Source organism: Vipera ursinii, assembly GCF_947247035.1.
Source record: "Vipera ursinii genome assembly, chromosome: 1".
NCBI lineage: Eukaryota > Metazoa > Chordata > Lepidosauria > Squamata > Viperidae > Vipera > Vipera ursinii.
In genome coordinates, this window is record NC_139512.1 from 322,340,400 (window position 1) to 322,355,483 (window position 15,084).

The 15,084-nt window shown below is 36.9% G+C and overlaps 1 protein-coding gene across 22 annotated transcripts in view; it reads right to left on the reverse strand.

The window, feature by feature from the left end:
* Nucleotides 1-14,067: 14,067 nt before the first annotated feature.
* The window catches only part of NRXN1 (neurexin 1), a gene marked incomplete at its 5' end in the record, with an annotated part of 949,216 nt that continues 948,199 nt past the window's right edge, over nucleotides 14,068-15,084 (reverse strand). For all 22 annotated transcript variants that reach the window (XM_083350272.1, XM_083350275.1, XM_083350271.1 and 19 more), the window contains one exon: nucleotides 14,068-14,681. In XM_083350272.1, the coding sequence (XP_083206398.1) occupies nucleotides 14,377-14,681 (305 nt within the window). In that variant the 3' untranslated portion in view covers nucleotides 14,068-14,376. The remainder of the gene's footprint in view (nucleotides 14,682-15,084) is intronic.

A 15,084-nucleotide genomic window follows, 5' to 3' on the forward strand; every position in this document is an offset into this window, starting at 1 on the left:
AGCTTCGTCTACTTGCAAATAGGACACTTTCAAATGGAGTGATTAGCTCCTTTTCAAAGCGCCCCATTTGCAAGCAGATGAAGCTTCCAGTCTCTGTCATTTCTCCATCCAGGCAAAAAGTGTTTGGGCGCCTATGGGGCACTTGGAAATGGAGTGATTTGCTCCATTCCCAAGCACTCCTTAGGCACCCAAGCACTTTTTGCCCAGAGGGAGACTGGAAGCTTCATCTGCTTGCAAATGGGGAGCTTTTAAATGGAGCTAATCACTACATAATTGCTCCATTTCAAAGCACCCCATTTGTAAGCAGACAAAGCTTCTAGTCTCCCTCTGGACCAAAAAAGCATGGCAGAGCCAGGTGGAGGGAGAGGCACAGCAGGGGAAGGCAAGACAATCTGGATGTGCTGTGTGGCCACCTGACTCAAGGGAGGCTTGCGCTGTGATACTGGCAGCAGGTGGAGGCAGAGGCATGGGAGGGGGGGAGACAGGCGATCCCGATGTGCCCCCCACTCTGTTCCACCATCTCTCTCTTACCCACGGCTGTACCCGGATCACCTGCCTCCCTTCCCTGCCTCAGCCTCCACCTGCTGCCGGTGCCACCACGCAAACCTCCCATGAGCCTCCTGTGAGTCAGGCGGCTGTGCAGCATGTCCAGATCTCCTGCTTCCCCCCTGCCTCTGCCTTCGTGCTCAGACTTACCTGTGCTGCACCAAGGGGTTGGCAGGGTGTGGCTGCTGGTAGACATCATTGGCCCCATGTGTTCACCACCTCTTGTGCTGGCCAAGCCCATTCCCCAGGCTTATTTTTGGGGTAGGGCTTATTTTAGGCCCACCCCCCAAAAAATCAGGCTAGGGCTTATTTTCGGGGTGGGTCTTATTTTCAGGGAAATATGGTAAAAGCAATCACAACTACAGACTTTGCCTTACTCCACAAGGCAATTCAGTGTCTAACTATATCAGCTACACAAGATTTCCTCCAAAAGTCCTGCTTTCTCTTTAATTCTTTAGAGCACATTTCAAAGGTACCAAGCTGACAAAAGATGATCTACATAATAAAGAAAAAAACCAGCTGTGAAATACAGAAAGACAGACAGAGACAAAAAAGAGAGTTTTAAAGCCATACCATATGAAGAAGAAGATTTCTGACCACTAGGGAAACCAGCTTTCATTCTTTTGCTCAGGTCAGAAGCATAGAGGAAGCTACATTTGTGACTCTTACTTTGCTATTTCTCATTGATAATATAGAAATGGGTAAAGCAGGAATGAGGAAGCCCTTCATTTTCCTTAATGACCATTGATCTGTAGCTACATGAAAGTAGCAGTTCATTAGCTTTACTTTATAGAAGTGAAATGGGTGCGTTGGTGATCTAATTTACATAGCTGGTGTGAGAGCATCCACAAACACATTTGTAAAACACAATGAGACTTAATCGTGGCAATACCCAAAGGTCAGTTGCAGAGGAGAATTATGTACTGAATTTATCTCCTTATTTCTTCCATATGTTCGAGGAGGAGGAGCAATTGGGACTGGAAGTAGCTGGGTGAATGAAAGCGACTTCCCAAGTATTCGCAAAACAGACTTCAGCCTTTTTCTAAAGTGCCTTCCAGAGTGACTGCAAGGTATGGTCGTGATAAATCCTCATTTATTTTAATATTATACATTCATTTATTTATTTTCAAATAAATATAATAATTTCCTTCTATGTACATTTCAGAGGGCATCTCAAAATAAAGACTTCAGATTTTATCTTTATATAGGCACTGGTTAAACAGGATTATTTTTATTCAGAAGAAGAAAAATGGCATCTTAATTAGGCTGTTGTAACCTCACGAATGAAGAAAAGCCTTTTCATCCTTGAAATAAAAAAACTCAAACAATCTGAGAGATTCCTAATGTAGGAGAAGATCTCCAATATGTTTTTGCATGAATTATAATTTAGCCAGTTCTGATCAGAAAAAAAACATACTCATGTAAACAGGAAGAGCCAAATAGCTTCCTTCCTATTTTCTCAATGCTCTATGTATTAAGAAAAAGGATTTAAATAAATAAACGTTTAAAATCTGACCTGCTGCATTTTAAGCTTTGTATATCTATCAACTAACATTACTGTTTAAGGGTCTTGAAAGAAAATGAAAAGGTTCAGTAAACTGACCCAAGGCCAGGAGTTTCCAAAGGGTGTGGCTAAAAAATGGCAGCTGTGATAGGGCACTCCACACGTTTTTTAATGTACATTGCAGCCCCATCATAGCTGCTGCCTTGCCTTTTTTGCCCATGCCATGCAGACAGCCGTGCCAAGCCTCAGTAACTAGCTGGCCGTGGTTGATCTAGAGAGCTAAGCAGTTCATGGTCGCTATTATTTGGGTGAGAAAACTCCTCATGAAACCAAGGCTTTAGGCTAGGCTTTAGACCATGGCAAACCACTTCTGCACCATGCCAAGAAAACTCTATGGATGTGTCATGTAAGTCAGCAAACAGTAGAACCCCAGTTTGAATGCAACATTAATATTGTTTAACTTCACACAGCTTTTGCTTGATTTATTAAGTTTGGCTGTGCAGAATATTTTCCTGTCAGTCTATTGTAGCTGAGTGGCTGATACATTTAAATGAATTAGTAATACTACCTACAACCTGCCCTTGCAATGTAAACTGTATACAGGTAATCCTTGATTTATAACAGTTCATTTAGTGACCGTTCAAAGTTACAACCACACTGAAAAAAGTGACTTAACAGTAATTTTGGGCTCTATTATGGTCGTAAGTCAAAAATTACCTGTAATCAAGGAATAACGACTGCTGTTATTTTTTTTTTAAAAAGTGGGCTCAAATATTAATGTTTAGCTTGGTTCCTGGATATGGTCATTGGTAAGTCATGTTTGCCCCAAATAGCAAAAAGGGTCTGGAAATGCAATTTGTCTAAGGGTCTTTCTTGGCTGGCCAAGGTCATATGAGCAAAAGAAGATCCTTACCAATAGTTGATCCTTACCAATAGTCCAGCATCCAGTGAATTCATGAAGCTTACAAAGTGGACAGGATGGGGTAGTAGCCCTCTTTCCTATCACTCCCCAGAATACAATATTGAAGATATTCTGTCTACCTGTGATTCCAAATATAGGAACAGCAGTTTTTGCTAACTTGAGCCTCCTGAATTTATATGGGAATAACATTGGGGTTGCCCCACAATAACATTTTCAAGCTTTAGTAAACAGACTATTGTCTGCGTACATATTTCAATTAATGTTAATTAATGTAACAGAAAATAGCTGTAATGTATATGCTAAACAATAATCATAAATGGTATCAGTGAGTCAGTACATATCATTCTCCTTACTAATATACAGTATATTCAAAATAACATATCACATTCATTTCTCGCTAGTTCGTTTTCCTAACCATTGGTAAAATTTATCCCATGTTTTAAAATAAATTGAATCCTCTTTCTCTTTAATCTCTAAGGTTACTCTGTCCATTTCTGCACACTCTAAAATTTTCTTGATTAAGATCTCTTCAGTTGGTAGGTTTTCATTTTTCCAGTATTGGGCAAATACTATTCTCGCTGCTGTCAATACATGCAATATTAGACAATCATTCTCCTTCTCATACTTAGCTCCTAATATTCCTAACAGAAACAGTTCTGGTTTAAATTCAATCTGTATTTTAGTCATCTTTTCCAACCATGTGTGTATCTTAAGCCAGAACCTTTTCACTTTAGGGTATACCCACCAGATATGGTAGTAAGTACTTGGCCTTTGTTTACATTTCCAGCAATTATTCAAAGTATTTTTAAACATTTTAGTTAATCTTACTGGTGTCATATGCCATCTATAAACATTTTATACAAATTTTCTTTATATGAAACTGCTTTAGTCAATTTAATATTTCTATCCCATAATTTTAGCCAGTCTTCCAAATCTATAGAATATCCAAAGGTTTTTGCCCATGTTATCATTGTTTCTTTACCTCTTTCTTCTTCCATCTTCAAGTTTAGCAGAAATCTGTAAAATTTCTTAATCAAGTTTTCATCTGTTTTTAATAATATTTGATCAAATTTGGTCTGTTCTTTATAAAATCCCATTGTCTTTGCATCTTGTCTATATCTTGTTTGAATTTGCAAATATGGCCACCATGCTAAGTCAATACCTTGTTGATGTAAGTCTTGTCTGTCTTTCAATTTTCCTTCCTTATCTAGGATATCTTTGTAGGTAATGACTTTGTCATAGTTAATTAAATTTGGGTAAGCAAAAGCTTCCATTGTTGAAAGCCACTCAGGTAGTTTAATATAGATTTTCTGCTTTATTCTTTCCCATTCTGAAATTAGTACATTCCTTATAAAGTGATTTTGGAAGTATCTATGTATTTTACTTTTCTCATACCATAAAGGCATGCCAACCAATTTTTAGGTCATGCCCCTCTAGGTGCAATAGTCTTTTATTTCTCAGCATAATCCATTCTTTAAGCCAAGGTAAAATGGTTGCTTGATGATATAGTCTCCAGTCCAGGAGTCCAAATCCTCCACTATTTTTAGCTTCTTGTAACATTTTCACTTTAATTTGTGCCAGATAAATCTCAATATTGTTGCATTTAGATAATCAAAGAAAACCTTTCCCAATTTTACAGGAATTGTTTGAAATAGGAAGAGTACTTTTGGTAAAATATTCATTTTAACTGTAGCTATTCTTCCTAACCGCAACAATTGAAGATTTTTCCACTTTTCCAAGTCCAATTTTATTTGTTCCAACAATCTTTCATAGTTATCTTGTTTTAATGTTATACATCTTGCTGTTAAGTGAATTCCTAGATACTTAACTTTTTTAGTTATTTGTAGGTTTGTCTTTTTTGTAAGTTGAATTTTCTGTTTGTTAGGTTTTTTGTTAATACTTTAGTCTTATCTCTATTTATTTTTAAACCTGCCAGTTCTCCAAACTTTTCTATTTTCTCCAACAGCTTAGTAGCTGTTTCAAGTGGCTCCTCCAAAATAGAAACCAAGTCATCCACAAAGGCTTGTAATTTATATTTTTGTTCTATTATCTCCAATCCTTTAATTTCTATGTCTTGTCTAATATTTCTGGTCAATACTTCTAATATTAGTATAAATAACAGTGGGGATAGTGGACATTGCTGCCTTCTACCTTTTTTGATATCAAAGTTTTCTGTATAGTCTCTGTTTAGGATTATTCTAGCTGTTTGTTTATGGTAAATTGATTGAATTGCATTTATAAAGTTTTTCCCCAAGTCCATTTCCATCAGTTGCTGGAGCATAAATTGCCAGTTTAGGTTTTTGTAGATGCAGAATTGTGTGCTAACATTTTTTAGTTCTTTGTGATGAGAAGATGAAAATTGTGAAGCATCTGAGTTTGCTTGTTAACATGGCCTTTTTAATTCTTCATATGCTTCTTAAAAATCAATAATAATACGTTATTATGGAGCCACCAGCTATTCTGGAACCCAGCATCCTTATGTATGCCTATGAAACCCCTGTGCTTTTTTAAAAAGCTGTGGTGGTGCAGTAGTTAGAATGCAGTATTAGAAGCTGACTGCCCACTACCAGGAGTTTGATCCTGACCAGCTTGAGGTTGACTCAGCCTTCCATCCTTCTGAGGTTGATAAAATAATTGTTGAGGGCAATATGCTAACTTTGTTGCATTTAGAAAGAAATTGAATCTGGACAGCATATAATAAAATGTATCACTGCATTTTAAACAACTTGTAAAATGTTACAAAAATACTCTAAAACATAAACATTATTATTGCAAAAATACTAAAAAGGGTAGGGAGACCACAGATGTTATACTCAATGTCAACACCTCATTAAATCCTCATCTCTGTGATGACTACCAAATTTTAAGTGACCTCCAGCAGGATGCCAAAGGGGGCAAATCTCACATCAGGGGGTTGAGCACAGAGCAGAGGCCACATTTGACAGGATCCATGAGACAAACTTTTTCTGCCTTAGCAGATGGGACCCAGAGCATGCCTCGTCTGGCAGACTTGAGGGGGCAGGCAGAAATAATCAGGAAGATATCCAAATAATTACTTGTTTCAAATTCCTGTTCATGCCAGTGGGTAATGATGGTTTTTTCAGATTTACACAATGCAATTAGCTTTATAGATCCAATTCTATTACTCAGGCTCTTTAGATAAGCATGCCATTTGAATTCCATCATAAGGTGATGGTTTAATTCAGAAATGAATCTATGGAGAGTTATGGGCCATATGCACATGGAGGTTGCTGGTATGATGCCCAATGCCCATAAGATACACTTACTCTGAGCATCTGTCGCTAACAAAATAGTTATAGTCCACCACACTGCTATCTTAGACTTGCAAGATAGCCTTATCAGATAGACCACACATGAAACACGACCAGATGAGCTAATTCTACTTTATTGTAAGACTATATTAACATAATTTTGCAAGTCTGACAGTCCAATTCTCCCTATCTTCTTTATACCCTGAGAAATTGAGGAGGGTCTCCTCTGAACCTTTTGCTCCCACCCACTCTGCAGCTTTAGACTATGATGCCTCTTATCTGTCCATTCCCTAGGCAGCATCTCTGGGACCAGTCTGCCAAGGTTATTCCCATATACACACTACACAGGGTGACTGCCTGTGTTGGTTCCTGCAACAACATTTTAAGAAGTGGTTTGCCACTGCTTCTTAGGGCTGAGAGAGTATGTGTATAACTGGGTAAAAATTGCCCAGCTGGCTTCATCCCAAAGGCAGCACTAGAACTCATAATGCCCCAGTTTCATGTCAGCTGATCATAAAATTGAGTGTTCTTTGAGTCTCTAACATAAAGCAAATGAATCAATGTCAATGAATATTATAAAACACCATGCTCATCTAAAGCATATTATAGTGCTTATCTATATTAACGATATGCATGAACATTTTCTATTTATAATTAATTAGACTATATGAACGAATAAGATGCATTTAAGCATATCTGCCTTCATGTTGATGAGTAGGTTCTAAGAAATAAGAAAGGCTCTTAATGTAATGCACTACATCAGTAAGAACATGTTATAGGAGTATTACAACATCTAAAGTGACCTGTGATTTTCAAGGTGCTTGTTTCAAGTAAGGAAACTTTTGAAAGCTTAGTCCTGTCTTAATGGAATCTGTGCCTATGTAGACACAGCCTCCTCGGCAGCTGCCTAAAACCAAACATGATTCTTTTACAAACAAAATTCTTACAGAGCTCTGTGTAGCACACTTTATTGAGAAGAATGGGATGTGGTTACAAATATTTCAGCAAATGAATGGAAAATAAATCAACATCCTCTTTCCTGTGTTGAAACTTCGGTCATTGGAAGACTACCATCATGTGTTCCCCGAGACTTCTCTTCTAAACAATGTGGATCCCTTATCATCTTTGCTGCTGTTCTCTGAATTCTTTCTAGGGCATCAGCACTTTTTTTGTATCATGGTGACCAGAACTAAACCAATATCAATAGTGCAGTATAGAGCAGTACTATCACTTTCCATAATCTTGATGCTATTTGTCTGTTGATGCAGTCTAGGACTGTGTTGGCTTTTTTGGCAGCTGAAGCATACTGCTGACTCACAATTAAGTGGTGATCCACCAGGACACCAAGATCTCTCTCACAAGACACTACTGTTGAACCAGGCACTGCCTATTCTATACCTATACGCAGGGCTTTTTTTGTCATAGAACGCACCGAAAGAACGGAGTTCTGGCACCTTTTTTGGATAGAACCTTGTAGGGTAGGCAAGGCAGATTGTATGATGTGTGTGAATTCCAGCACCTTTCTTTCTTTCTTTCTTTCTTTCTTTCTTTCTTTCTTTCTTTCTTTCTTTCTTTCTTTCTTTCTTTCTTTCTTTCTTTCTTTCTTTTACAAAAAAAGCACTGCCTATACATTTGGTTTTTCCTTCCTAAGTTCAGGACCTTACTTTTTTCACCACTGAACTGCATCTTCTTGGATAGAACCCAATGCTGACGTTTGTTAAGATCCTTTTGAATTTTGATCTAATGAGCATTCTTTCATCTAAGAAGTTTATGAAAATAATTGAGGATCACTGGGACCAAAATGTTCAAATTAATTGATAATTTCTAGTTTCCACAATTAGACAAGAAATCCAGGTGAGGGCAGATAAAATCAGAATAGTGCAATTACATTTTATTATCTAGAACTATATTCTATTGACATATTTTAGAATTGTGCCAGGTTATTTAGCCAATGCATTTCACTGATGGTTCATGTGAGAGTAAGGGAAAACAGTTACAATATAGAGATATATACTGTTCCACCTTCACGAGAGTGCAAGGAAAATGGACAAGAATGTCCTTATAAATAGGTTTTTCAATTGAATATACTGTAGGTAGTCCTCAATTTATGACAATTGAGCTCAACATTTCTGTTATTGAAACAGTTGTTAAGTGAATTTTGCCCCATTTTATGGCCTTTCTTGCCACAGTTGTTAAGTTAATCACTGCAGTTGTTAAGTTAGTAACAGGGTTGTTAAGTCAATCTGGCTTCCCCATTGACTTTGCTTGTCCAACAAAAGGTGATCATATGACCCCAGGGCATTGCAACAATCGTAATATGAGTCAGTTGCCAAGTATCTGAATTTTGATGACCATCAGGATGCCGCAATGGTCATACGTGTGAAAATGATCATAAGTCACTTTTTCCAGTGCTGTTGTAACTTAAAACAGTCACTTCATGAACTGTTGCAAGTCAAGGACTACCTGTAGATTGTATGTACTGTAATTTTTGTATGGTGAACTTAAATTTTCTTCTAACACATTCTAAAAATCAGAGGTCTAACTTTCTCATTTCTGAGAATAAACATTTCTGATCAAAATAGCAAAGAAGAAAGTTTGACATTTGTTTCCAAATCATATCCATTTTAAGTCTAAACTCTGAGCTTGTCGATCAGAAGATCGGCAGTTTGGCAGGTCAAATCCCGAGTGCCGCATAGCAGAGTGAGCGCCTGTTACTCGTCCCAGCTTCTGCCAACCTAGCAGTTCGAAAGCACGCAAAAATGCAAGTAGAAAAATAGGGACCACTACGGTGGGAAGGTAACAGCGTTCCGTGCGCCTTTGGCATCTAGTCATGCTGGCCACATGACCACAGAGACGTCCTCGGACAAATGCTGGCTCTTCGGCTTTGAAATGGAAATGAGCACTGGCCCCTAGAGTTAGAAATGACTAGCACGCATGTGCGGGGGGACCTTTACCTTTATGGTATTGGTAGTTAGGAATGACCTATAACTGCTTGTAAACACAGGAACAAATCACATTCATTTCCAGTATGTCTCCTTTGATTGAAACAAACTCGTTTGGAAATTTTGTATTGACACCAAGATGAGTCATACATGACAGTCATTTAGAGTTCAGTATCTTTCTCATATTTCTAAAGAACTACCAGTCTCTGTACTTGACTGTGAATTGTGCCTGATTTGGCAGATTGTAGCATAAACAGTTCTATCCTTCATAAATCACATTTAATACAAATCTGCATAATGGTTTTACTAGGGATGTTTCAGCCCAGATTTCAGAGTTCTTCCTAGTACATAGCTAGGATTTATGTACAATGAGCAGCTCTAACATTGGAACTGCATGACAAAAAAGGAATAAATTAGGAGTTAATGATAAGTTCTATAGTTACAGTACTGTCCTCAACTATTGCAAACATGAGTCACTTCGTCTTTATAGAATCATAGAATTTAGAAGGGATTAAAGATGTTTAGCACTTAGCAATAGCACTTAGACTTATATAATAATAATAATAATAATAATAATAATAATAATAATAATAATAATAATAATAATAATAATAATAATAATAATAATAATAAGAAGAAGAAGAAGAAGAAGAAGAAGAAGAAGAAGAAGAAGAAGAAGAAGTAGTTGGAAGGAACCTTGGAGGTCATCTAGTCCAACCCCCTGCTCAGGCAGGAAACCTTATACCATTTCAGGCAAATGGCTGTCCAGTCTCTTCTTAAAAACCTCCAGTGTTGGAGCATTCACCACCTCTGGAGGCAGGTTGTTCCACTGGTTAATTGTTCTAACTGTCAGGAAGTTTCTCCTTAGTTCTAGGTTGACTAGTTTCCATCTGTTGCTTCTTGTCCTGCTTTCAGCTCCTTTGGAGAATAGCTTGACTCCCACTCCTTTTTGGTAGCCCCTGTTCCATAGTGCTTTACAGAACTCTCTGAGCAGTGTACAATGTCACCATCTGGGTTCTCATTTTACCAACCTCAGAAGGATGGAATACTGAGTCAACCTCGAGCCCTGTCGGGGTAGAACTTCTGGCTGTGGGCAGTTAGCCTGCAATACTGCATTCTAACCACTGTACCAACTGTTTAGTTCATTTCCTTGCCTGATGCAGAGATCTAAGGATAGAGATGGCTTGTGCTTAAAGATGACCATCAGTAAAAGTCTGAATTATCTGTAGACACAATTATAGTTTTACCATCCAAATTTCCATTTGTTGTAATAAGACTTTTCTGTTCCTATAATTGAAATTAGTCATTATTAGTTTTATTTTATTTTATTTTATGAGATAAGAGAGATCAGCTTTTTCTTTTTTCCTGAGGGCAGTTTTGAAGAACATTTTCTTTTCTGTCTGCATCTTGATCCACATTAATTCCAGTCCATGTAATCAGCCCATCACTCTGAGCACAGACTATGATTAATCACTCCTAATACAAAAATTAAGTTCAAACACCTCAATAAAGTTGCTTGTTTGATTATGCTTCAGTGCATTCTATGGCTCCAGCCACAGTATTTTTTAAACTGTAATTTATTACTTAGTGTTATTCAGCAAACTCAATAAATTGTATTTCATTTTGTAAACTGTGAACATAGCAATGTGTGAATCAGATCAAAACCCTCTATTAAGAATAAACTAAGATATGTCTAATATGGTCTCCCTTAATTTTCAATTGTGAGCACCTGCTCTTTTAATATGAATGAGCTTGTGTGGGTCTGCTTCATACATAATAATTAAGAGGAAAATGTGGGAGAATTGAAACTGATTTGGGGACTACACAAATTTCAGGGAGTATACCCTTAGAGGGTATACTGTGGTTTCTGTGATTGGGCAATTGAAGCCCTGCTCCTTTTTCATGTGTTTGATCCATCCAATTACATCCAATGGCACACATAAAAAGAGGTGATGTCTTGATCACACAGTTCTGGCCACAGCCTCAACTTTTTTGACCTCACTCTCTGGAACGATGAGTAAAATATAACAGACTTACAGTGCAAAGAGCTGAAAAATAATGAGCCACCAATTGTATTAAGAAACATTTTATTAACAAAACGGTAAATTCCACTTGCTTAGCATTTCCAATAATGGATAAATTGGCCTTGCAACAATTAAAAAAAATTGTAAATATCTATCACAGAAAGCACTATAAGGTTAAGGGCTTCTGACTTTTTTTTTTTTTTTAATATTTTGGGAATGAATAATTTCACATATTCTTTTAGTGTTTTGTTAAAAAAAAAGACAACACAATACAGTAATAATAATAATAATAAAAAACCCATAGCCATCTCACCCCAGCAGAATCCTAGGCATGTTTATCCAGAAATAGTCCCAATGACTTAAATGGGACTGATCCCTTCCCCCTTAATTATGCATAGGATTGCAGTGTTAGTCAAACAAATTAGATTATTATAGATGTGATATTAATGAATTTGTTATGCAATTTTGAAAAAAAAGAACAGTGTTTTAATATCGCTACTGCAAACATTTGATAAATGCAAACACTTTTTGCTCATTATTAAATCACAAAATCAACAAGGAAGAACAGGAGTTACTCCTCAAAAACCAACTTGAAATATCTTTGCTAGAACTAGCAATCTCTCATCACTTACCCCTTAAAGTAAGTATGTTAATTGCGTGGGGGAAAAGTTGGGTAACAAAGTGAGTATATGAAGTCACGTATGAACCTTGCCATAGGTGAATAACAAAGCTTAAACTCTCTCTCCTGATTATGAATATCCATTCTTCACTGATGGCTTGCCAGGTTTCTGTCATGGTTATAATGCAGGATGAACCTATTCCTGCCCTCCCCTTATCAAAAGGTGGTACATACAAGGACAATTGGCCAAACAATTTCAAATTATCTTGAGTGCAAAATAGCCTTCAGATAGTCACATGCATGAACCTTTCTTCTCTCACAAGCCCTTTATACAAAGCATATTATACAAATCATTTAGCAGTGTTCTTCTGTATTTCTAAAGTATTGCTCTGTTGAACACCAGTTCCCAGTCTTTTGCCTTAACAGCAGCAAACAGCATAGAAGAAAATACAGTGCCTTGTTGATTAAAGCTAATTTTAAATTCCTTTTTTTCCTATCTGTAAAGTGTGAACAATTCTACTCCTCCCAGGAGTCGTTCTAGGATAAGGCAGATTTTCTACAGAACTATCTTTCCATGTATTTGTATCTCTCTAAGTAAGATGCTAAAGAATAACATATCATTGGGAACCTACCGCAGCAGTCACTTTGTTGTTGTTAAAAAACAAACTTGCAAATTTGTAACATAAGCATGTATATAAACCAGAATGTCTGTAATGTTTGGAAGTATATCTTTGCAGAGAATCTTAGAGAATGTTTTTTTTTTTTACCAAACCACTGTACTCATTACCTTAGAAGAAGAAATTCTATTCAAGCTCAGGGTAAGAGCTGGGAAACTAAAAAAAAAGTTAAAAGGAGAATCATTCCTCATTTGACAAAAGGTGCAACTTTTGTTCTTGTTTTGTACAGTTTATGTCGAGAACATTAGTATTTTTCCTAACCTGGGGTGGCTTTAGTGAGAGGAGCTAGAGTACTTTAAAGGGCAGATTTCTGAATTTCTTTACCAACCAACTCTCTAATGATGTGCTATAAATAAAAAGCAAATGATAATAAAGGTTCAGATGAAAGGTATCATGGAATTCAACCTTTTTCTCAATTCCTGGACAAGTAGCCAGAAAGTTGAACTAGAGTGTAAAGGTAACTTAAATCATCAGTTGTTGGGTTTAATGGGTAGGAAGAGAAAGGAGCTGAAATGACATAATTGTGATTGATCTTGCTAATGTATCATAGGAGAGGATAGACAATTGGTGAAGAAAATTATGAAGTTTATATCTATATATATTTGCTTTCTAAAGTCCACTTCTTTCATACAAACTACTAAAACGGAACTGCAAAAGAAGAGAGGCTGTACAAGTTAAGAAGAAAATTAGCTGACTCTTATATACATTCATACACATCCTGTTTAGTATATTTACTACACTGTAAATTAAAATCAAACCCAGGAAGGGAGGGAGGGAGGGAGGGAGGGAGGAAGACAAGAAGGGAATAAAAAGTGTGGCAGTTTCTCATGGCTGTAAAAGTAAACAGAAATGTTGGTTGCTCCAGATGTCATAAAACATTCTATACCTAGCAACACTTAGAACATTGAGTTTACCAAAAATGGTTGAAGAGCAGATATAGTTTGCATTTTCTATACAACAGGCTAGAAAACATCACTTATCACAGTCCAGAAAGCACATATAGATGTGTTTTTAATATAAACATAGGTAATAACATACTAAGCGTGCATGATTTTTTTTATTCCAATGATCGTATCTATGCCCTCAGTTTAGGATTTGTTGGTAACGGTGTGTGAAAATAAGCCTTATATTTCATGTATTTTGTTTCTTTGTTTATTGTTATTTTTGAAAATAAGGCCGCTATATTTTTTTTCCTCACAACCAGAAAGGGGCTTTTTCCAAAAATGTTTTCTTCTTCTGTTTTTAAATGTGGTTTATTCAGAAAAGCCAGCACTTCACTTCAAATCCAAGCTCCAATCATTTTTTTGTTGCACCAGATGGCAAGCTCAGTTTCAACCTCTGCTTCTTGAGGGCTTGTGTTGAATGGTGAAGTCTTGTCAGGTAATCAGATTGACTTACTCCTCAGAAAAGTGCTAGCACTTTGGCTAAATCCAGACTGATAGGTAGCTTCTTTATTGTGGGTGTGTGCATTATTTCATCTTTTGTTTGTTTCAGTTTGTCACAATTTGTGTTGTGCTGGTTGATGTTTTGGAGTAATACTCTTTGCCTTATGAGTGTGCAGTAGTACCAACATCTTCTTCAGAAACATTCCAGCAACAGAAAGATGGCAGAGTAAATGAAAACACTGTGAACGTAAGGGGGGTTTACTGACTCCCGTTTCAGGGAAACCAGAGTATGAAATGCTTATTTCATTTTGTCATTCCTTGTTTTGTTAAAAAGTCTTTCCTTTCTAATTGCATTCCCCATATTCCTTTCCCCATTTTTTAAATTTTGTATGTGCTTCATAAAAAGTAAAGTAAATAAGTTTTGTTTTATGTCTCAGATAAAATGAAGACTATTTCTATACAATTGTTCTTTCCAGTTGTTGGGATCAGACATAGTACTCCTTATCCTTGTTTTTCTTATTTTTGCTGGAGCTTTTAGAGCTGTTGGGTTGCTTTTCCTTAATCACAGCCCCATTGGACTGTGCTGAGTTACTGATGTAGTTTCGACTCTCATCAACATGATAGGAGCCTTCATCTCGGTTCCTGTACTTGTACATAGCGTAGAGGAGGATGAGAATGCACAGAGCAGCTGCTGCTACGATCCCAACCACCATGCCAGTCGTGCTGCTGGATTCCCGAACCACCTCTTCAGAACTTGGGTATCCTCCCCGTCCTGGTTTGGTGGGACTTGCTGTAAGCAGATGATGAAAAAAAAACATATTTATGTAATGCAAAGTAGAAAATCACCTAGCCATTATCTAACTGTAACACTATTGCTTTGGAAAGCTGGTTTCACTTTAGGATTCTGGAATCAATCCAGTAATGTTGGGCAAATCAGTTTCTCTCTGCTTCATACCCAACCATTCTCCAAGGAACTATCTGGTACAGAGAATCAACTTTACATTATGCTGATCTGACAATCTAAAACCTAATCTGTTTAGAAAAGTCTTTCTTGTGCACAATTTCATTATGCTAGGAGAGAGAAAATATGAGATTCTGCAATTCTATTACATATGATCTGATGACATTTATCTTGAAATCAGTAAAATAACCAACAACATATCAATGCTTATATATGTAAAGCATTTATTACT